This window comes from Oncorhynchus keta, chromosome 20 (assembly GCF_023373465.1).
Source record: "Oncorhynchus keta strain PuntledgeMale-10-30-2019 chromosome 20, Oket_V2, whole genome shotgun sequence".
NCBI lineage: Eukaryota > Metazoa > Chordata > Actinopteri > Salmoniformes > Salmonidae > Oncorhynchus > Oncorhynchus keta.
The window spans coordinates 40,885,188-40,910,890 of NC_068440.1; the positions used below are offsets into that span (position 1 = coordinate 40,885,188).

Here is a 25,703-nt window from a genome sequence, read left to right on the forward strand (position 1 = left end):
GTGGTGACAGTGTTTCCTAGCCTCAGAGCAGTGGGCAGCTGGGAGGATCCAAAAGAATAAATACATTACAAATGTCATATTATGTATAAATACAGCGTTATAACGATGTGCAAATAGTTAAAGTACAAAAGGGAAAATAAATCAAAGTAAATTTGTTCTTCACTGGTTGCCCATTTCCTGTGGCAACAGGTCACAAATCTTGCTGCTGCACACTGTGGTATTTCACCCAGTAGATATGGGAGTTTATCCAACTCGGGTTTGTTTTCGAATTCTTTGTGGATCTGTGTAATCTGAGTGTCTATCATATGTGTGTCTAATATGGCCATACATTTGGCAGGAGGTTGTGAAGTGCAGCTCAGTTTCCACCTCATTTTGTGGGCAGTGAGCACATAGCCTGTCTTCTCTTGAGAGCCATGTCTGCCTACGGCGGCCTTTCTCAATAGCAAGGCTATGCTCACTGAGTCTGTACATAGTCAAAGCTTTCCTTAAGTTTGGGTTAGTCACAGTGGTCAGGTATTCTGCCACTGTGTACTCTCTGGTTAGGGCCAAATAGCATTCTAGTTGGCTCTGTTTTTTTTGTTAATTATTTCCAATGTTTCAAGTAATTATCTTTTTGCTTTCTCCTGATTAGGTTGGGTCTAATTGTGCTGCTGTCCTGGGGCTCTGTGGGGTGTGTTTGTGTTTGTGAACAGAGCCCCAGAACCAGCTTGCTTAGGGGGACTCTTCTCCGGATTCATCTCTCTGTAGGTGATGGCTTTGTTATGGAAGGTTTGGGAATCACTTCTTTTTAGGTAGTTGTAGAACTTAACAGCTCTTTTCTGGATGTTTGATAATAAGCAGCTATCGGCCTAATTCTGATCTGCATTATTTGGTGCTTACGCTGTCCACAGAGGATATTTGTCTCGATGGAATTTGTATTTGTCGTCCTGGCGACTGGACCTTTTTTGGAACACCATTATTTTGGTCTTACTGAGATGTACTGTCAGGGCCCAGGTCTGACAGAATCTGAGCAGAAGATCTAGGTGCTGCTGTAGACCCTCCTTGGTTGGTGACAGAAGCACCATATCATCAGCAAACAGTAGACATTTGACTTCAGATTCTATTACGGCGAGGCCTCTCACTCTCCCTCCCAACATATTGGTGTTGAAACTCCTCTAGATTCTGTATACCAGTGGGCCAGTCTTTGACTCTCTCTCTCTCTCTCTCTCTCTCTCTCTCTCTCTCTCTCTCTCTCTCTCTCTCTCTCTCTCTCTCTTTTCTCTCTCTCTCTCTCTCTCTCTCTCTCTCTCTCTCTCTCTCTCTCTCTCTCTCTCCCTCCCTCCCTCCCTCCCTCTCTCTCTCTCTCTCTCTCTCTCTCTCTCTCTCTCTCTCTCTCTCTCTCTCTCTCTCTCTCTCTCTCTCTCTCTCTCTCTCTCTCTCGCTCTCTCTCTCTCTCTCGCTCTCTCTCACCTTGACATATAGCTGTTGGAACTCCTCTAGGTTCAGTATACCAGAGGGACAGTCTTTGAGGAAGCCTTTGTACCACTGCTTGAGCTCAGCCTCGTTGAACTCAGTACTCTTGGTGAGGTCATCCAGAACCTCTGGTGCCAGCTTACTGTTTCCTTTCCCCATCACAAAGTCTCCTCTCTGGGGAAATAAACAAGAGACACAAGGAATCACACGATGATGGAACAATAAACTGATAATTGTTAATAATAATGATAATAAACTGATAATTGTTAATAATAATGATAATAAACTGATAAACTGATAAACTGATAATTAACACAATCAGTTGATTGATCAATAAATCAATCAATAAATATGTAACACTAGGCAGTGTAGCCTAGTGGTTAGAGCGTTGGACTAGTAACCGGAAGGTTGCGAGTTCAAACCCCCGAGCTGACAAGGTACACATCTGTCGTTCTGCCCCTGAACAGGCAGTTAACCCACTGTTCCTAGACCAGTTAACCCACTGTTCCTAGACCAGTTAACCCACTGTTCCCAGGCCGTCATTGAAAATAAGAATGTGTTCTTAACTGACTTGCCTGGTTAAATAAAGGTTAAAATAAAAAAATAAAAAAAACACATCTCTGGAATACACACAAGCAATCAAATCAATTATTCAATCAAATAGGAAATACACACAATCATATAATCAGATTAAGTCAAAGGAATATAATGAATATTGGGAGGCAGGCATGTACCCAAAAAGTGCTGTTCCTGTGTAGAGCAGCGGCCCCCAGATAGGGCTCGTACTGTGTAGAGCAGATGCCCCCAGATAGGGCTCGTACTGTGTAGAGCAGATGCCCCCAGATAGGGCTCGTACTGTGTAGAGCAGATGCCCCCAGATAGGGCTCGTACTGTGTAGAGCAGATGCCCCCAGATAGGGCTCGTACTGTGTAGAGCAGATGCCCCCAGGTAGGGCTCGTACTGTGTAGAGCAGATGCCCCCAGATAGGGCTCGTACTGTGTAGAGCAGATGCCCCCAGATAGGGCTCGTACTGTGTAGAGCAGATGCCCCCAGATAGGGCTCGTACTGTGTAGAGCAGATGCCCCCAGATAGGGCTCGTACTGTGTAGAGCAGATGCCCCCAGATAGGGCTCGTACTGTGTAGAGCAGATGCCCCCAGATAGGGCTCGTTCTGTGTAGAGCAGATGCCCCCAGGTAGGGCTCGTACTGTGTAGAGCAGATGCCCCTAGATAAGGCTCGTACTGTGTAGAGCAGATGCCCCCAGATAGGGCTCGTTCTGTGTAGAGCACCTACCCCCAGATAGGGCTCGTTCTGTGTAGAGCAGATGCCCCCAGATAGGGCTCGTTCTGTGTAGAGCACCTACCCCCAGATAGGGCTCGTTCTGTGTAGAGCACCTACCCCCAGATAGGGCTCGTTCTGTGTAGAGCAGATGCCCCCAGATAGGGCTCGTTCTGTGTAGAGCAGATGCCCCCAGATAGGGCTCGTACTGTGTAGAGCACCTACCCCCAGATAGGGCTCGTTCTGTGTAGAGCAGATGCCCCCAGATAGGGCTCGTACTGTGTAGAGCACCTGTCTCCAGTCTCGAACCGTGGCGTGACCTTGGACAATACCCTGTCATCAATACACAAACAGATCGATCAATGTACAGTACCAGTCTAATACACAGACAGATGGTGACGACATCAGGTTGCCTAGTGGTTAGAGCGTTAGGCCAGTAACCCAAAGGTTGCTGGATTGAATCCCTGAGCTGACGAGGAGAAAAATATGTCGCTGTACCATTGAGCAAGGCACATGATCATTTGGGACAGCAGGTAACCTAGTGGTTAGAGCGTTGGGCCAGTACCTGAAAGGTTGCTGGATTGAAACAAGGTAAAACATCGGTTCTTCTGCCCCTGAACAAGGCAATTAACCCACTCTTCCCCGGTAGGCTGTCATTTTAAACAATAATTTATTCTTAACTGACTTGCTCTGTATTGATTCGGCTGAACCTGTAAATCATTTCTATCTGGTGTAATGGGACAATAAACCACATGTTGTTTTGAGAGAGAGGCACACAAAAGAAACGCTCAAAGAGTCTATGACGTCACATTGGATACAAATGATCTGATTATATACATATACACACACACACACACACACACACACACACACACACACACACCACACACACACACACACACACACACACACACACACACACACACACACACACACACACACACACACACACACACACACACACACAGCCACATACACAGCCACAGCCACAGCCACACACACACACACACATACACAGCCACACACAGCCACACACACACACACACACACACACACACACACACACACACACACACACACACACACACACACACACACACACACACACAGCCACACACACAGCCACACACAGCCACACACAGCCACACACACACACACACACACACACACACACACACACACACAGCCACACACGCACACGCACACGCACACGCACACGCACACGCACCTCGCACACACACACACACACACACACACACACACACACACACACACACACACACACACACACACACACACACACACACACACACACACACACATACACAGCCACATACACAGCCACAGCCACAGCCACACACACACACACACATACACAGCCACACACACACACACATACACAGCCACACACACACACACACACACACACACACACAGCCACACACACACACACACATACACAGCCACACACGGCCACACACACACAGCCACACACACACACACACACACACACACACACACACACACACACACACACACACACACACACACACACACAGCCACACACAGCCACACACAGCCACACACAGCCACACACACACACACACACACACACACACACACACACACACACACACACACACACACACACACACACACACACACACACACACACACTCACACACACACACACACACACACACACACACACACACACACACACACAAGTTGAGGTGCTAAAGTGTGGCCGCATTACAAGGGCTCTCCAATTCAATTTCAATTCAATGTCAATTCAAATTCAATTTCAATTAAGGGATTTTTTGGCATGTAAATATGTTTACATTGCCAAAGCAAGTGAAAAAGATAATTAACAAAAGTGAATTAAAAACTAGGGCTAGGGTCTATTTCCTGAATTTCCGCCTGACTGACGTGCCCAAAGTAAACTGCCTGTTACTCAGGCCCAGAAGCCACGATATGCATGTAATTGGTAGCATTGGATATTCTAACACTTTGAAGTGTTAGAATAATGTCTGAGACTATAACGGAATTGATATGGCAGGCAAACATCTGAAGAACAACCAGACTTTGATCCTATGTAATTCCATCTCCCAGATTGCAATTCCTATGGCTTCCACTAGATGCCAACATTCTTTATTCAAGAGATTACCGGAACAATTACCAGTCTTTCGGCGAACGAGGGAGAGGGAGCGCGGTTATTAATTTTGCTTTCCTATTGAACATACTACTTTCCGTATTAAATATTATAGTTTATTTACATTTTAGAGTACCTGAAGATTAAATAGAAAAGTCGTTTGGACGAAGTTTAGCTGTAGCTTTTTGGACTCCTTTGTCTGCATGTTGAACGAGTGGATTACTGAAATCGATGGCGCCACCTAAAATGACTTTTTGGGATATAAAGAAGGATTTTATCTAACAAAACAAACATTCATGTTGTAGCTGGGACCCTTGGGATTGCAAACAGAGGAAGATCTTCAAAAGTAAGTGATTTATTTAATCGCTATTTGTTATTTTATGAAGCCTGTGCTGGTTGAAAAATATGTTGATGTGAGGCACCGTCCTCAGACAATCGTTCAACGCAGTTAGATTAACAATAATTTAAGCTTTTTATTACTTATATGTTCATGAATGTTTAAAATTGTGATTGTTTATTTGAATTGCGCACCCTCCAATTTCACCAGATGTTGTCGGCTAGCGGGACGCCTATCCCTTAACGATAAAAAAGTAACAGTAAACACTCACAGAAATTCCAAAAGAATAAAAAACATTTCAAATGTCATCATGTCTTCATCAACACAACCCATGCCGGAGACAGACAGACACAGACACAGACACAGACACAGACACAGACACAGACACAGACACAGACACAGACACAGACACAGACACAGACACAGACACAGACACAGACACAGACACAGACACAGACACAGAGACAGACACGGACACGGACACGGAGACGGACACGGAGACGGACACGGAGACAGACACGGACACGGACACGGACACAGAGACAGACACGGACACGGACACGGAGACGGACACGGAGACAGACACGGACACGGACACGGACACAGAGACAGACACAGACACAGACACAGACAGAGACACAGACACAGACACAGACACAGACACAGAGACAGACACAGACACAGACACAGACACAGAGACAGACACAGACACAGAGACGGACACGGACACGGACACGGACACGGACACGGACACAGAGACGGACACGGACACGGAGACGGACACGGACACGGACACGGACACGGACACGGACACGGACACGGACACAGAGACAGACACAGACACAGAGACAGACACAGACACAGACACAGACACAGACACAGACACAGACACAGAGACAGACACAGACACAGACACAGACACAGACACAGACACAGACACAGAGACAGAGACAGACACAGACACAGAGACAGACACAGACACAGAGACGGACACGGACACGGACACGGACACGGACACGGACACAGAGACGGACACGGACACGGACACGGAGACGGACACGGACACGGAGACGGACACGGAGACGGACACGGACACGGAGACGGACACGGAGACAGACACGGAGACGGACACAGAGACGGACACGGAGACGGACACGGACACGGAGACGGACACGGACACGGACACGGACACAGACACAGACACAGACACGGACACGGACACGGACACGGACACGGACACGGACACGGACACGGAGACGGACACGGACACGGACACGGACACGGACACGGACACGGAGACGGACACGGACACGGAGACGGACACGGACACGGAGACGGACACGGAGACGGACACGGACACGGAGACGGACACGGACACGGACACGGACACGGAGACGGACACGGACACGGACACGGAGACGGAGACGGACACGGACACGGACACGGAGACGGAGACGGACACGGACACGGAGACGGACACGGACACGGACACGGACACGGAGACGGACACGGACACGGACACGGAGACGGAGACGGACACGGACACGGAGACAGACACAGACACAGACACAGACACAGACACAGACACAGACACAGACACAGAGACAGACACAGACACAGACACAGAGACAGAGACAGACACAGACACAGACACAGAGACGGACACGGACACGGACACGGACACGGAGACGGACACGGACACGGACACGGAGACGGACACGGACACGGACACGGACACGGACACGGACACGGACACGGACACAGACACAGAGACGGACACGGACACGGACACGGACACGGACACAGAGACGGAGACGGACACGGACACGGAGACGGACACGGAGACGGACACGGACACGGAGACGGACACGGAGACAGACACGGAGACAGACACAGAGACGGACACGGACACGGAGACGGACACGGACACGGAGACGGACACTGAGACGGACACGGACACGGAGACGGACACGGACACGGACACGGACACAGACACAGACACGGACACGGACACGGACACAGACACAGAGACGGACACGGACACGGACACGGACACGGACACGGACACGGACACAGACACAGACACAGAGACGGACACGGACACGGACACGGACACGGACACGGACACGGACACGGACACGGACACGGACACGGACACGGACACGGACACGGACACGGACACGGAGACGGACACGGACACGGACACGGAGACGGACACGGACACGGACACGGACACGGACACGGAGACGGACACGGACACGGACACGGACACGGAGACGGACACGGACACGGACACGGACACGGAGACGGACACGGACACGGACACGGAGACGGACACGGACACGGACACGGACACGGACACGGACACGGACACGGACACGGACACGGACACGGACACGGACACGGACACGGACACGGACACGGACACGGAGACGGACACGGAGACGGACACGGACACGGACACGGAGACGGACACGGACACGGAGACGGAGACGGACACGGACACGGACACGGAGACGGAGACGGACACGGACACAGACACAGACACAGACACAGACACAGACACAGACACAGACACAGACACAGACACAGACACAGATACAGAGACAGAGACAGAGACAGAGACAGAGACAGAGACAGAGACAGAGACAGAGACAGAGTTAGTTTTTGCCTAAAATGACATACCCAAATCTAACTGCCTGCAACTCAGGCCCTGAAGCAAGGATATGCATATTCTTGGTACCATTTGAAAGGAAACACTTTGATGTTTATGGAAATGTGAAAGGAATGTATGAGAATATAACACATTAGATCTGGTAGAAGAAAATACAAAAGGAAAAAACAACCGTTCTTTTGTATTTTCAACCGATCCTGAAGAAGTTTAAATAAGATGCAACCATATCCATTATCTCAGAAACGCTAGACCATTCCGCACCAACAGATCCACATATGACGCAATCTCTTTTGTACTCCACACTGCCCTTTCACACCTGGAAAAAAAGGAACACCTATGTGAGAAAGCTATTCATTGACTACAGCTCAGAGTTAGTGCCCTCAAAGCTCATAAGGACCCTGGGACTAAACACCTTCCTCTGCAACTGGATCCTGGACATCCGGATGGGCTGCCCCCAGGTGGTAAGGGTAGGTAACAACACATCCACCACGCTGATACTCAAAAAGGTGGCCCCTCACGCGTGTGTGCTCTGTCCCCTCCTGTACTCCCTGTTCACTCTTGACTGAACGGCCAGGCACAACTCCAACACATGGAGTTGTGCCTGGACAACTCCAGGACATTAAGTTTGCTGATGACACAACAGTAGTAGGTCTGATCACCGTCAACAATGACACAGCCTAAAGGAAGAAGGTCAGAGACCTGACCTTGTGGTGCCAGGACAACAACCTCTGCCTCAATGTGATCAAGACAAAGGAGATCATTGTCGACTACAGGAAAAGGAGGACTGAGCACGCTGCCATTCTCATCAACGAGACTGTAGTGGAGCAGGTTAAGAGCTTCAAGTTACTTGGCGTCCACATCACCAACAAACTAACATGGTCCAATTACACCAAGACAGTCAGGAAGAGGGCATTACAAAACCTATTCCCCCTCAGAAGCCCGAAAAGATTTGGCATGGGTCTTCAGATCCTCAAAAGCTTCTAAAACTGCACCATCGAGAGCATCCTAATGGGTTGCATCACTGCCTGGCTTGGCAACTGCTCAACCTCTGACCCCAAAGCATTACAGAGGTTAGAGCGTACGGCCCAGTACATCACTGGGGGCAAGGTTACTGCCATCCAGGACCTCTATACCAGGCGGTGTCAGAGGAAAGCCCTAAAAATTGTCAAAGACTCCAGCCATCCCAGTCATAGACTCACTCTGCTACCACACGGCAAGCAGTACTGCTGCTACTCTCTGTTATTATCTATGCATAGTCACTTTAATAACTCTTCCTACATGTACATATTACCTCAATTACCTTGACACTGGTGCCCCCGCACATTAACCCCGCTATTGTTACTTACCTCTTACTTTTTGGGGGTATTTCCTGGTATTTCCTAAAACTGCATTGTTGGTTAAGGGTTTTTAAATAAGCATTTCACTCACTGTAAGGTGAGTGTCGGTCTCAACCTTTTAAGTCCTTATTGAAGACTCATCTCTTCAGGAAGTCCTATGATTGAGTGTAGTCTGTCCCAGGGGTGTGATGGTGGATTGATAGGCACTGGAGCGACGAACCGCCCTTGCTGTCTCTGCCTGGCCGGTTCCCCTCTCTGCACTGGGATTCTCTGCCTTTAACCTTATTACAGGGGCTGAGTCACTGGCTTACTGGTGCTCTTCCATGCCGTCCCTGGGAGGGGTGCGTCATTTGAGTGGGTTGAGTCACTGATGTGATCTTCCTGTCTGGGCTGGCTCCCCCCCTCGGGTTTGTGTCATGGAGGAGATCTTCGCGGGCTATACTCGGCCTTGTCTCAGGGTAGTAAGTTGGTGGTTGAAGCTATCCCTCTAGTCGTGTGGGGAATGTGCTTTGGCAATGTGGTGTGGTACTATCCTGCCTGGTTAGCCCCGTCTGGGGGTATCGTTGGACGGGGCCACAGTGTCCCCCGACCCCTCCTGTCTCAGCCTCCAGTATTTATGTTGCAGTAGTTTATGTGTCGGGGTACTAGGGTCAGTCTGTTATATCTGGAGTATTTCTTCAGTCTTATCCGGTGTCCTGTGTGAATTTAAGTGTGCTCCCTATAATTCTCTCTTTTTCTCTCTTCTCTCAGAGGACCTGAACAATAGGACCATGCCTCAGGTCTACCTGGCCTAATGACTCCTTGCTGTCCCCAGTCCACCTGGCCGTGCTGCTGCTCCAGTTTCAAATGTTCTGCCTGCGGCTATGGAACCCTGACCTGTTCACCGGACGTGCTCCCTGTCCCAGATCTGCTGTTTTCAACTCTCTCCCTCTACCACACCTGCTGTCTCTAACTCTAAATGGTCTGCTCTGAAAAGCCAACTGATATTTACTCCTGAGGTGCTGACCTGCTTCACCCTCAACAACTACTGTGATTATAATTATCTGACCCTGTTGGTCATCTATGAACATTTGAACATCTTGGCCATGTTCTGTTATAATCTCCTCCCGGGCACAGCCAGAAGAGGACTGGCCACCCCTCAGAGCCTGGTTCCTCTCAAGGTTTCTTCCTAGGTGCCTGCCTGTCTAGGGAGTTTTTCCTAGCCACCGTGCTTCTACATCTGCATTGCTTGCTGTTTGGGGGTTTTAGGCTGGGTTTCTGAACAGCACTTTGTGACATCGGCTGATGTAAAAATGGCTTCATAAATACATTTGATTGATTGTATTTGGTGTATGTGACAAATACAACTTCATTTGATTCGATTTGACTGGGGAAAAATAGCTACAACAAAGGTTAATGGTGAGCTGGAGGTTTTCCTCCTTTGTATCAACAAATAACCAGGTAAAGACAGTAGAACATATCCTTGTATATCTGTCTATGTATCTCTCTCCCCAACTCTCTCTCTCTCTGTTGTTAGAACAGGTCTCTCTCTCTCTGTTGTTAGAACAGGTCTCTCTCTCTCTGTTGTGAGAACAGGTCTCTCTCTCTCTGTTGTTAGAACAGGTCTCTCTCTCTCTGTTGTTAGAACAGGTCTCTCTCTCTCTCTCTCTCTCTGTTGTTAGAACAGGTCTCTCTCTCTCTGTTGTTAGAACAGGTCTCTCTCTCTGTTGTTAGAACAGGTCTCTCTCTCTGTTGTTAGAACAGGTCTCTCTCTCTGTTGTTAGAACAGGTATCTCTCTCTCTCTGTTGTTAGAACAGGTCTCTCTCTCTGTTGTTAGAACAGGTCTCTCTCTCTCTGTTGTTAGAACAGGTCTCTCTCTCTCTGTTGTGAGAACAGGTCTCTCTCTCTGTTGTTAGAACAGGTCTCTCTCTCTCTGTTGTTAGAACAGGTCTCTCTCTCTGTTGTTAGAACAGGTCTCTCTCTCCCCAACTCTCTCTCTCTCTGTTGTTAGAACAGGTCTCTCTCCCTGTTGTTAGAACAGGTCTCTCTCTCCCCAACTCTCTCTCTCTCTGTTGTTAGAACAGGTCTCTCTCCCTGTTGTTAGAACAGGTCTCTCTCTCCCCAACTCTCTCTCTCTCTGTTGTTAGAACAGGTCTCTCTCTCTCTGTTGTTAGAACAGGTCTCTCTCTCTCTGTTGTTAGAACAGGTCTCTCTCTCTGTTGTTAGAACAGGTCTCTCTCTCTGTTGTTAGAACAGGTCTCTCTCTCTCTCTCTCTCTCTCTGTTGTTAGAACAGGTCTCTCTCTCTCTGTTGTTAGAACAGGTCTCTCTCTCTCTCTCTGTTGTTAGAACAGGTCTCTCTCTCTCTGTTGTTAGAACAGGTCTCTCTCTCTCTGTTGTTAGAACAGGTCTCTCTCTCTCTGTTGTTAGAACAGGTCTCTCTCTCTCTGTTATTAGAACAGGTCTCTCTCTCTGTTATTAGAACAGGTCTCTCTCTCTGTTATTAGAACAGGTCTCTCTCTCTGTTGTTAGAACAGGTCTCTCTCTCTGTTGTTAGAACAGGTCTCTCTCTCTCTCTGTTGTTAGAACAGGTCTCTCTCTCTGTTGTTAGAACAGGTCTCTCTCTCTGTTGTTAGAACAGGTCTCTCTCTGTTGTTAGAACAGGTCTCTCTCTCTGTTGTTAGAACAGGTCTCTCTCTCTGTTGTTAGAACAGGTCTCTCTCTCTGTTGTTAGAACAGGTCTCTCTCTCTCTGTTGTTAGAACAGGTCTCTCTCTCTCTGTTGTTAGAACAGGTCTCTCTCTCTGTTGTTAGAACAGGTCTCTCTCTCTGTTGTTAGAACAGGTATCTCTCTCTCTCTGTTGTTAGAACAGGTCTCTCTCTCTGTTGTTAGAACAGGTATCTTTCTCTCTGATGTTAGAACAGGTCTCTCTCTCTCTGATGTAGGAAACAGCTCTCTCCCTCTCTTTGAATTTAATTTAAAAGGCTAATTGGTATGGGAAACCTATGTTACCATCGTCAAAGCATGTGAGATGGGGTGTGGGCATGGTTGACGTGGGGGGGAGTGTTGATTGTGTGGGGTGGGGGTGTGGATGTGGCTGGTGGTGCTGTGGTCTGGAGGTAAGTCGTGGGTCCTCTATGTGTAGGTCCAGGGGGGTCCCGCAGGTCTGGGAGGGTGTCTCGCTGGTCTGGGCGGGGTGTCTATTGATCTGTTGCTCCTGTGTGAAGTGTTGGGTATACGTTTGAGAGCGATGTCCTTTAGAGTCCGGGCAAAGGTGCCTTGTAGAGGTGGGCCTGGTCATAGAGACTGTTCAAGTCCAGGGTGGAGTGTTGGGCCAGGAAAACATTTGGTTTTGTGGCACAGTCACGGGAAATACTTGCGTTTACCCGCTGTATTGTGGCAGGGTGGAGATAAGCCCTTGTGCGTTGGGGAATGTAGAAGAAGCTTTGTCAATCACTCCCTTCAGTGCTGTGGCTCCCCTTTCCTGCTGTGTTCTCAGGTCGTTTGCACCTCTGTGTATTATTATGTGGCTGGGTGAACCTCGTTGGTCCTCAGATAGAAGGTCTAGGGTGCGCTGGGTGTATTATTATGTGGCTGGGTGAACCTAGTTGGTCCTCAGACAGAAGGTCTAGGGTGCGCTGGGTGTATTATTATGTGGCTGGGTGAACCTAGTTGGTCCTCAGACAGAAGGTCTAGGGCGCGCTGGGTGTTTGGACACCGGAGTTTAGACACACTGTGTTTGGGAAAAAAAAATGTTCTTGTATATATTTCCCATTTGAGTCCATAAGGAGGACAATCTGTGTCTTGTGTATGTCCTCAGTGGGTGTGTGTGTGTGTGTGGGGGGTTGTCAGAAGGGCTATCAGGGTGGCTGACAGGGGGTGCTCAGAGGGGTTGAGAGCCCCTGGGCTTGGGGTTCTTCATTTGTCTGTTCTGCTGTGATGTCGAGACTTTTGTTGGGTGCTGAGGTGGGCTCTTCTGCTGGCTTCTCTGCGGGGTTGGCAACATCTCTAGTGGATTGTTTTCTGTCACACCCCATCCCGCTCAACCTCTCCTCCAGCAGTCTGATCCTCTAGTGCTCTGTTCTTCTCCTGCTCCTGCTTTTTCTCCTGTTGATGTCGTCTCACCACAGTCCAGAGTGCAGATATGTCTCTCTCCACCTCCAGCACTCCGGGTCTGGTTAACAGGATGTTGTTGTGCTGGACTGTTGTCTGGGTTGAAATTCCGCTCTGGGTGGCTCGTCTGTGGGGCTATATAATGAAGAGGTCTGGTCTGACCCGCTCGGGGTGGCTAGTCCGTGGGGCTATATAATGAAGAGGTCTGGTCTAACCCGCTCGGGGTGGCTAGTCTGTGGGGCTATATAATGAAGAGGTCTGGTCTGACCCGCTCTGGGTGGCTCGTCTGTGGGGTTATATAATGAAGAGGTCTGGTCTAACCCGCTCGGGGTGGCTAGTCTGTGGGGTTATATAATGAAGAGGTCTGGTCTAACCCGCTCGGGGTGGCTAGTCTGTGGGGCTATATAATGAAGAGGTCTGGTCTGACCCGCTCGGGGTGGCTAGTCTGTGGGGCTATATAATGAAGAGGTCTGGTCTGACCCGCTCGGGTGGCTCGTCTGTGGGGTTATATAATGAAGAGGTCTGGTCTGACCCGCTCGGGGTGGCTAGTCTGTGGGGCTATATAATGAAGAGGTCTGGTATGACCCGCTCGGGGTGGCTAGTCTGTGGGGCTATATAATGAAGAGGTCTGGTATGACCCGCTCTGGATGGCTCGTCTGTGGGGTTATATAATGAAGAGGTCTGGTCTGACCCGCTCGGGGTGGCTAGTCTGTGGGGCTATATAATGAAGAGGTCTGGTCTGACCCGCTCGGGGTGGCTAGTCTGTGGGGCTATATAATGAAGAGGTCTGGTCTGACCCGCTTGGGGTGGCTAGTCTGTGGGGCTATATAATGAAGAGGTCTGGTCTGACCCGCTCGGGGTGGCAAGTCTGTGGGGCTATATAATGAAGAGGTCTGGTCTGACCCGCTCGGGGTGGCTAGTCTGTAGGGCTATATAATGAAGAGGTCTGGTCTGACCCTCTCGGGGTGGCTAGTCTGTGGGGTTATATAATGAAGAGGTCTGGTCTGACCCGCTCGGGGTGGCTAGTCTGTGGGGCTATATAATGAAGAGGTCTGGTCTGACCCTCTCGGGGTGGCTAGTCTGTGGGGCTATATAATGAAGAGGTCTGGTCTGACCCTCTCGGGGTGGCTAGTCTGTGGGGCTATATAATGAAGAGGTCTGGTCTGACCTGCTCGGGGTGAGGGTATCTTTCTCAAGGGAGAGCTTCTCCTGCTTGGCTCATTCTTTGATTAGGTGAAAGTCCAGCTGAGACTGTTTGGGGGTTGCCCTCTCCCATTACTGTTCCAGACTTATAGAGATTTATATTAGCTGACTCAGAGTCCTCGTTGTTAAGTTTCCTGAGTTTCCACCCCTCGTTAACACCCCCCTCTCTTAACTTCTTATGGTACAGGGGACGCTTGCAGCGCGGCAAATAAAATAAAAATGATAGTCAGAATCCTGTATCTCTCAAACTACAAAGTAGGAACCTGTATCTCTCAAACTACAAAGTAGGATCCTGTATCTCTATATCTACCAATTAGGATCCTGTATCTCTATATATACCAAGTAGGATGAGAGAGAGAGAGAGAGAGAGAGAGAGAGAGAGAGATCGGGGTCTCCCTCAGTAGCCACAGTAAAGCTGTAAGACACAGGTGTGTCAGAACAGGTCAGAGACGTACACAGCAGGAGGGACACACACAACCACATGAGTACGCACACAAACCTGTTTGTCATGCACTATCAGTGACCAGAAACATGGAAATCAGCCTGAAGCATACAGAGACCCTTTGGGTAGCAACTGTTCTACACCCACACACACACACACACACACACACACACACACGGTAACACACACACACACACACACACACACACACACACACACACACACACACACACACACACACACACACACACACACACACACACACACACACACACACACACACACACACACGGTAACACAAATATTCATGCCAACAACTCATTACAATAGAACTAGATTCAAAAGCACCAAATATCACCGTCTGATGAACATCAGAGTTAACTATAGCACCAAATATCACCGTCTGATGAACATCAGAGTTAACTATAGCACCAAATATCACCGTCTGATGAACATCAGAGTTAACTATAGCACCAAATATCACCGTCTGATGAACATCAGAGTTAACTATAGCACCAAATATCACCGTCTGATGAACATCAGAGTTAACTATAGCACCAAATATCACCGTCTGATGAACATCAGAGTTAACTATAGCACCAAATATCACCGTCTGATGAACATCAGAGTTAACTATAGCACCAAATATCACCGTCTGATGAACATCAGAGTTAACTATAGCACCAAATATCACCGTCTAATGAACATCAGTGTTAACTATAGCACCAAATATCACCGTCTGATGAACATCAGAGTTAACTATAGCACCAAATATCACCGTCTAATGAACATCAGAGTTAACTATAGCACCAAATATCATCGTCTGATGAACATCAGAGTTAACTATAGCACCAAATATCACCGTCTGATGAACATCAGTGTTAACTATAGCACCAAATATCACCGTCTGATGAACATCAGAGTTAACTAGGCTGATGGGTTAGAGAATGGTGCTATAGCAACATCAGGGTGTTGGGTTAAAGAATGGTGCTATAGCAACATCAGGGTGTTGGGTTAGAGAATGGCGCTAGAGCAACATCAGGGTGTTGGGTTAAAGAATGGTGCTATAGCAACATCAGGGTGTTGGGTTAGAGAATGGCGCTATAGCAACATCAGGGTGTTGGGTTAGAGAATGGTGCTATAGCAACATCAGGGTGTTGGGTTAGAGAATGGCGCTAGAGCAACATCAGGGTGTTGGGTTAAAGAATGGTGCTATAGCAACATCAGGGTGTTGGGTTAGAGAATGGCGCTATAGCAACATCAGGGTGTTGGGTTAGAGAATGGTGCTATAGCAACATCAGGGTGTTGGGTTAGAGAATGGTGCTATAGCAACATCAGGGTGTTGGGTTAAAGAATGGTGCTATAGCAACATCAGGGTGTTGGGTTAGAGAATGGCGCTATAGCAACATCAGGGTGTTGGGTTAGAGAATGGTGCTATAGCAACATCAGGGTGTTGGGTTAGAGAATGGTGCTATAGCAACATCAGGGTGTTGGGTTAGAGAATGGCGCTAGAGCAACATCAGGGTGTTGGGTTAAAGAATGGTGCTATAGCAACATCAGGGTGTTGGGTTAGAGAATGGCGCTATAGCAACATCAGGGTGTTGGGTTAGAGAATGGTGCTATAGCAACATCAGGGTGTTGGGTTAGAGAATGGTGCTATAGCAACATCAGGGTGTTGGGTTAGAGAATGGCGCTAGAGCAACATCAGGGTGTTGGGTTAAAGAATGGTGCTATAGCAACATCAGGGTGTTGGGTTAGAGAATGGTGCTATAGCAACATCAGGGTGTTGGGTTAGAGAATGGTGCTATAGCAACATCAGGGTGTTGGGTTAAAGAATGGTGCTATAGCAACATCAGGGTGTTGTGTTAGAGAATGGTGCTGAAGAACATCAGGTTGTTGAGTTAGCGAATGGTGCTATAGCAACATCAGGGTGTTGGGTTAGAGAATGGTGCTAGAGCAACATCAGGGTGTTGGGTTAGAGAATGGTGCTATAGCAACATCAGGGTGTTGGGTTACAGAATGGTGCTATAGCAACATCAGGGTGTTGGGTTAGAGAATGGTGCTATAGCAACATCAGGGTGTTGGGTTAGAGAATGGCGCTATAGCAACATCAGGGTGTTGGGTTAAAGAATGGTGCTATAGCAACATCAGGGTGTTGGGTTAGAGAATGGCGCTAGAGCAACATCAGGGTGTTGGGTTAAAGAATGGTGCTATAGCAACATCAGGGTGTTGGGTTAGATAATGGCGCTATAGCAACATCAGGGTGTTGGGTTAGAGAATGGTGCTAGAGCAACATCAGGGTGTTGGGTTAGAGAATGGTGCTAGAGCAACATCAGGGTGTTGGGTTAGAGAATGGTGCTATAGCAACATCAGGGTGTTGGGTTAGAGAATGGTGCTAGAGCAACATCAGGGTGTTGGGTTAGAGAATGGTGCTATAGCAACATCAGGGTGTTGGGTTAGAGAATGGTGCTAGAGCAACATCAGACAACTAAACACACCAGACAACATCACACACCAGACAACATCACACACCAGACAGGTAAACACACCTGTGAAGCTCTCCCGTGATGACAGTGAATTCAACTCTACAACTTGAACACTCACGCAGACACAGCGTACATAGAACACAAGGTTTAGCATGAGCCAAAGACATGCTAACCTCTCACCATTACAATAACAGGGGAGATCAGCATTTTATATCATACCCCAAGACATGCTAACCTCTCACCATTACAATAACAGGGGAGGTTAGCGTGTTATATCATAACCCAAAGACATGCTAACCTCTCACCATTACAATAACAGGGAGGTTAGCATGTTATATCATACCCCCAAGACATGCTAACCTCTCACCATTACAATAACAGGGGGTTAGCATTTTATATCATACCCCCAAGACATGCTAACCTCTCACCATTACAATAACAGGGGATGTTAGCATGTTATATCATACCCCCAAGACATGCTAACCTCTCACCATTACAATAACAGGGGAGGTTAGCGTGTTATATCATAACCCAAAGACATGCTAACCTCTCACCATTACAATAACAGGGGAGGTTAGCATTTTATATCATAACCCCAAGACATGCTAACCTCTCACCATTACAATAACAGGGAGGTAGCATGTTATATCATACCCCAAGACATGCTAACCTCTCACCATTACAATAACAGGGGAGGTTAGCGTGTTATATCATAACCCAAAGACATGCTAACCTCTCACCATTACAATAACAGGGGATGGTTAGCATGTTATATCATACCCCCAAGACATGCTAACCTCTCACCATTACAATAACAGGGGAGGTTAGCATGTTATATCATAACCCAAAGACATGCTAACCTCTCACCATTACAATAACAGGGGAGGTTAGCAGATATCATACCCCCAAGACATGCTAACCTCTCACCATTAGAGGGGAGACTGTAGCCCATAACCCAACTGCCCACTACTGAGTCCCCACTCCCAACAGTAGCCCACTACTGAGTAGCCACTCCCAACTGTAGCCCACTACTGAGTAGCCACTCCCAACTGTAGCCCACTACTGAGTACCCACTCCCAACAGTAGCCCACTACTGAGTACCCATAAGCGACTGACCTCTTTTTTTGCTTAACCAATGACAGCCTGCGTAACAAATACTGTGTTCTAATTCATGTAAATGGGAGGAGATATAGCAACACACACAAAGCCAGTTTCTGTGACGTAAATGCGCCCATGATAAGAGCGGTCTGTCTGACGAGAACGCTCAATAACACCAACAGACACATTGTCACTGTCTGATCGATAGCAGTTGACCTATCGATCCCGTAAGTCTACTGTGCAGTGATGTCACCACACTACTGGACTTATGATTGGTTCAGTTGTTTCAGTCTGCCTGCTGATCTGCCTCAAAGCCGTAAAGAGCATTTCAATTCTAGTGGTTGACTTTCTCAGTCGGTTGAATAGTGCTGGTAGCAACATGTGTGTGGGTTTAATTTCTGTCAGATTCACAGACTTGTGAGTTGGTTCATTTAGCTGTTTTTGAATTGTACCTTTATTTAACTAGGTGAGTCAGTTAATTAAGAACAGATTCTTATTTTCAATGACAGCCTACCGGGGAACAGTGGGTTAACTGCCTTGTTCAGGTGCAGAACGACAGATTTTTACCTTGTCAGCTCGGGGATTCGATCTTGCAACCTTTCTGTTACTGGCCCAACTAGCGGGAATGTCTTCCTTTGCATTACAATACACTCTTTAGCAATGAGAGAGAGAGAGAGAGAGAGAGAGAGAGAGAGAGAGAGAGAGAGAGAGAGAGAGAGAGAGAGAGAGAGAGAGAGAGAGAGAGAGAGAGAGAGAGAGAGAGAGAGAGAGAGAGAGAGAGAGAGAGAGAGAGAGAGAGAGAGAGAGAGAGAGAGAGCGAGAATGTATCGCTATAGAAACAAAATTGTGCAACAGTAGCTCAGTTGGTAGAGCATGGCGCTTGTAACGCCAGGGTAGTGGGTTCGATCCCCGGGACCACCCATACGTAGAATGTATGCACACATGACTGTAAGTCGCTTTGGATAAAAGCGTCTGCTAAATGGCATATATTATTATATATAAGGACAGTGTCATAAGTGATGAACACCTCTTGACACCTGCAATAAAGTGTTTTTCTACCAGGGACCACAAACTACCAAATGTATGTATCTCTCAAACTACAAAGTAGCATTCTGTATCTCTCAAACTACAAAGTAGCATTCTGTATCTCTCAAACTACAAAGTAGCATTATGTATCTCTCAAACTACAAAGTAGCATTCTGTATCTCTCAAACTACAAAGTAGCATTCTGTATCTCTCAAACTACAAAGTAGCATTCTGTATCTCTCAAACTACAGAGTAGGATCCTGTATATCTATATCTACCAAATAGGCTATGTATCTCTCAAACTACAGAGTAGGATCCTGTATATCTATATCTACCAAATAGGCTATGTATCTCTCAAACTACAAAGTAGGATCCTGTATATCTATATCTACCAAATAGGCTACGTATCTCTCAAACTACAAAGTAGGATACTTTATCTCTCAAACTACAAAGTAGAATTCCTGTATCTCTCAAACTACAAAGTAGGATCCTGTATCTCTCAAACTACAAAGTAGGATCCTGTAACTCTCAAACTTCAAAGTATGATGCTGTATCTCTCAAACTACAAAGTAGGATCCTGTAACTCTCAAACTTCAAAGTATGATGCTGTATCTCTCAAACTACAGAGTAGGATCCTGTATATCTATATCTACCAAATAGGCTACGTATCTCTCAAACTACAAAGTAGGATCCTTTATCTCTCAAACTACAAAGTAGAATACTGTATCTCTATATCTACCAAGTAGGATGATGTATCTCTCAAACTACAAAGTAGGATCCTGTATCTCTCAAACTACAAAGTAGGATCCTGTATCTCTATATCTACCAAGTAGGATACTGTATCTCTATATCTACCAAGTAGGATACTGTATCTCTATATATACCAAGTAGGATGATGTATCTCTCTATCTAACAAGTAAGATGCTGTATCTCTGTCTCTCTACCTAACAAGTAGACTGCTGTATCTCTCTATCTCTCTACCTAACAAGTAGGCTCCTGTATCTCTCTACCTAACAAGTAGACTATTTAATCTCTTTATCTGTCAAATGGAATTATGTATCTCTCTGGCTCTTAAATCAAATCAAATCAAATTGTATTGGTCACATGCACATTGTTAGCAGATGTTAATGCGAGTGTAGCGAAATGCTTGTGTTTCTAGTTCCGACAATGCAGTAATATCTAAAAAGTAATCTAACAATTTCACAACTTCCTTATACACACAAGTGTAAAGGAATGAATAAGAATATGAACATATAATTATATGGATGAGCGATGGCCGTGCAGCATAGACAAGATGCAGTAGATGGTATAGAGGACAGTATATACATACAGTATGAGATTTTTTATTTTATTTATTTATTTATTTCACCTTTATTTAACCAGGGAGGCCAGTTGAGAACACCTTTATTTAACCAGGTAGGCCAGTTGAGAACACCTTCATTTAACCAGGTAGGCTAGTTGAGAACACCTTTATTTAACCAGGTAGGCTAGTTGAGAACACCTTTATTTAACCAGGTAGGCAAGTTGAGAACACCTTTATTTAACCAGGTAGGCAAGTTGAGAACACCTTTATTTAACCAGGTAGGCTAGTTGAGAACACCTTTATTTAACCAGGTAGGCTAGTTGAGAACACCTTTATTTAACCAGGTAGGCAAGTTGAGAACACCTTTATTTAACCAGGTAGGCAAGTTGAGAACAAGTTCTCATTTACAACTGCGACCTGGCCAAGATAAAGCAAAGCAGTTCGACAGATACAACGACACAGAGTTACACATGTAGTAAAACAAACATACAGTCAATAATACAGTAGAAACAAGTCTATATACGATGTGAGCAAATTAGGTGAGAAGGGAGGTAAAGGCAAAAAAGGCCATGGTGGCAAAGTAAATACAATATAGCAAGTAAAACACTGGAATGGTAGTTTTGCAATGGAAGAATGTGCAAAGTAGAAATAAAAATAATGGGGTGCAAAGGAGCAAAATAAATAAATGTATTAAATACAGTTGGGAAAGAGGTAGTTGTTTGGGCTAAATTATAGGTGGGCTATGTACAGGTGCAGTAATCTGTGAGCTGCTCTGACAGTTGGTGCTTAAAGCTAGTGAGGGAGATAAGTGTTTCCAGTTTCAGAGATTTTTGTAGTTCGTTCCAGTCATTGGCAGCAGAGAACTGGAAGGAGAGGCGGCCAAAGAAAGAATTGGTTTTGGGGGTGACTAGAGAGATATACCTGCTGGAGCGTGTGCTACAGGTGGGAGATGCTATGGTAACCAGCGAGCTGAGATAAGGGGGGACTTTACCTAGCAGGGTCTTGTAGATGACATGGAGCCAGTGGGTTTGGCGACGAGTATGAAGAGATGAGTAATGTAGGGTATGTAAACATGATATAAATTGGCATTGTTTAAAGTGACTAGTGATAAATTTATTACATCTAATTTTGAATTATTAAAGTGGCTAGAGATTTTTCTCAGTATGTTGACAGCAGCCACTCAATGTTAGTGGTGGCTGTTTAACAGTCTGATGGCCTTGAGCAAGGATCTGTTTTTCAGTCTCTCGGTCCCAGCTTTGATGCACCTGTACTGACCTCGCCTTCTGGATGGTAGCGGGGTGAACAGGCAGTGGCTCGGGTGGTTGATGTCCTTGATGATCTGTTTGGCCTTCCTGTGACATCGGGTGGTGTAGGTGTCCTGGAGGGCAGGTAGTTTGCCCCCGGTGATGCGTTGTGCAGACCTCACTACCCTCTGGAGAGCCTTGCGGTTGTGGGCACAGCAGTTGCCGTACCAGGCGGTGATACAGCCCGACAGGATGCTCTCGATTGTGAATCTGTAAATGATTGTGTGTGTTTTTTGGTGACAAGATGAATTTCTTCAGTCTCCTGAGGTTAGAGAGGCGCTGCTGCGCCTTCTTCACGATGCTGTCTGTGTGGGTGGACCAATTCAGTTTGTCTGTGATGTGTACGCCGAGGAACTTAAAACGTTCCACCTTCTCCACTACTGTATCTCTACCTACCAAGCAGGATACTGTATCTCTACCTACCAAGCAGGATACTGTATCTCTCTACCTACCAAGCAGGATACTGTATCTCTCTACCTACCAAGCAGGATACTGTATCTCTCTACCATGTAGGTGTTGTATCTCTCCATCTACCAAGCAGGATACTGTATCTCTCTACCATGTAGGTGTTGTATCTCTCTACCTACCATGTAGGTGTTGTATCTCTCTACCTACCAAGCAGGATACTGTATCTCTCTACCATGTAGGTGGTGTATCTCTCTACCTACCAAGCAGGATACTGTATCTCTCTACCATGTAGGTATTGTATCTCTACCTACCAAGCAGGATACTGTATCTCTCTACCATGTAGGTATTGTATCTCTACCTACCAAGCAGGATACTGTATCTCTCTACCATGTAGCTATTGTATCTCTCCATCTACCAAGCAGGATACTGTATCTCTCTACCATGTAGGTGGTGTATCTCTCTACCTACCATGTAGGTGTTGTATCTCTCTACCTACCAAGCAGGATACTGTATCTCTCTACCATGTAGGTGGTGTATCTCTCTACCTACCAAGCAGGATACTGTATCTCTCTACCATGTAGGTGTTTGTATCTCTCTACCTACCAAGCAGGATACTGTATCTCTCTACCTACCAAGCAGGATACTGTATCTCTCTACCATGTAGGTATTGTATCTCTCTACCATGTAGGTGGTGTATCTCTCTACCTACCAAGCAGGATACTGTATCTCTCTACCATGTAGGTGTTGTATCTCTCTACCTACCAAGCAGGATACTGTATCTCTCTACCATGTAGGTGTTGTATCTCTCTACCTACCAAGCAGGATACTGTATCTCTACCATGTAGGTGTTGTATCTCTCTACCTACCAAGCAGGATACTGTATCTCTCTACCATGTAGGTGTTGTATCTCTCTACCTACCAAGCAGGATACTGTATCTCTCTACCATGTAGGTATTGTATCTCTCTACCTACCAAGCAGGATACTGTATCTCTCTACCATGTAGGTGTTGTATCTCTCTACCTACCAAGCAGGATACTGTATCTCTACCTACCAAGCAGGATACTGTATCTCTCTACCATGTAGGTGTTTGTATCTCTCTACCTACCAAGCAGGATACTGTATCTCTCTACCATGTAGGTGTTGTATCTCTCTACCTACCAAGCAGGATACTGTATCTCTCTACCATGTAGGTGTTGTATCTCTCTACCTACCAAGCAGGATACTGTATCTCTACCTACCAAGCAGGATACTGTATCTCTACATACCAAGCAGGATACTGTATCTCTACCTACCAAGCAGGATACTGTATCTCTCTACCATGTAGGTGTTGTATCTCTCTACCTACCAAGCAGGATACTGTATCTCTCTACCTACCAAGCAGGATACTGTATCTCTACCTACCAAGCAGGATACTGTATCTCTCTACCATGTAGGTGGTGTATCTCTCTACCTACCAAGCAGGATACTGTATCTCTCTACCATGTAGGTGTTGTATCTCTCTACCTACCAAGCAGGATACTGTATCTCTCTACCATGTAGGTGTTGTATCTCTCTACCTACCAAGCAGGATACTGTATCTCTCTACCATGTAGGTGTTGTATCTCTCTACCTACCAAGCAGGATACTGTATCTCTCTACCATGTAGGTGTTGTATCTCTCTACCTACCAAGCAGGATACTGTATCTCTCTACCATGTAGGTGGTGTATCTCTCTACCTACCAAGCAGGATACTGTATCTCTACCATGTAGGTGGTGTATCTCTCTACATACCAAGCAGGATACTGTATCTCTCTACCATGTAGGTGTTGTATCTCTCTACCTACCAAGCAGGATACTGTATCTCTCTACCATGTAGGTGTTGTATCTCTCTACCTACCAAGCAGGATACTGTATCTCTCTACCATGTAGGTATTGTATCTCTACCTACCAAGCAGGATACTGTATCTCTCTACCTACCAAGCAGGATACTGTATCTCTCTACCTACCAAGCAGGATACTGTATCTCTACCTACCAAGCAGGATACTGTATCTCTCTACCATGTAGGTGGTGTATCTCTCTACCTACCAAGCAGGATACTGAATCTCTCTACCATGTAGGTGTTGTATCTCTCTACCTACCAAGCAGGATACTGTATCTCTCTACCATGTCGGTATTGTATCTCTCTACATACCAAGCAGGATACTGTATCTCTCTACCATGTCGGTATTGTATCTCTCTACATACCAAGCAGGATACTGTATCTCTCTACCTACCAAGCAGGATACTGTATCTCTCTACCATGTAGGTGTTGTATCTCTCTACCTACCAAGCAGGATACTGTATCTCTACCTACCAAGCAGGATACTGTATCTCTCTACCATGTAGGTGTTGTATCTCTCTACCTACCAAGCAGGATACTGTATCTCTCTACCATGTAGGTGTTGTATCTCTCTACCTACCAAGCAGGATACTGTATCTCTACCTACCAAGCAGGATACTGTATCTCTCTACCATGTAGGTGTTTGTATCTCTCTACCTACCAAGCAGGATACTGTATCTCTCTACCATGTAGGTATTGTATCTCTCTACCTACCAAGCAGGATACTGTATCTCTCTACCTACCAAGCAGGATACTGTATCTCTCTACCATGTAGGTATTGTATCTCTACCTACCAAGCAGGATACTGTATCTCTCTAACATGTAGGTGGTGTATCTCTCTACCTACCATGTAGGTGGTGTATCTCTCTACCTACCAAGCAGGATACTGTATCTCTCTACCATGTAGGTATTGTATCTCTACCTACCAAGCAGGATACTGTATCTCTCTACCATGTAGGTGGTGTATCTCGCCATCTACCAAGCAGGATACTGTATCTCTCTACCATGTAGGTGTTGTATCTCTCTACCTACCAAGCAGGATACTGTATCTCTCTACCATGTAGGTGTTGTATCTCTCTACCTACCAAGCAGGATACTGTATCTCTCTACCATGTAGGTATTGTATCTCTCTACCTACCAAGCAGGATACTGTATCTCTCTACCATGTAGGTATTGTATCTCTACCTACCAAGCAGGATACTGTATCTCTCTACCATGTAGGTATTGTATCTCTCTACCTACCAAGCAGGAT

At 46.6% G+C, this 25,703-nt stretch overlaps 1 protein-coding gene across 2 annotated transcripts in view; it reads right to left on the reverse strand.

The window, feature by feature from the left end:
* Nucleotides 1-25,703, reverse strand: part of hpcal4 (hippocalcin like 4) — an 89,465-nt gene that overhangs the window by 44,043 nt on the left and 19,719 nt on the right. The window contains exons 2-3 of one of the 2 annotated variants that reach the window (XM_052472885.1): nt 2,955-3,062; nt 1,450-1,626 (exon numbers count right to left, since the gene is read on the reverse strand). In XM_052472885.1, the coding sequence (XP_052328845.1) occupies nt 1,450-1,611 (162 nt within the window). In that variant the 5' untranslated portion in view covers nt 1,612-1,626; nt 2,955-3,062. The remainder of the gene's footprint in view (nt 1-1,449; nt 1,627-2,954; nt 3,063-25,703) is intronic. The other variant, XM_052472884.1, reaches the window with a different exon arrangement.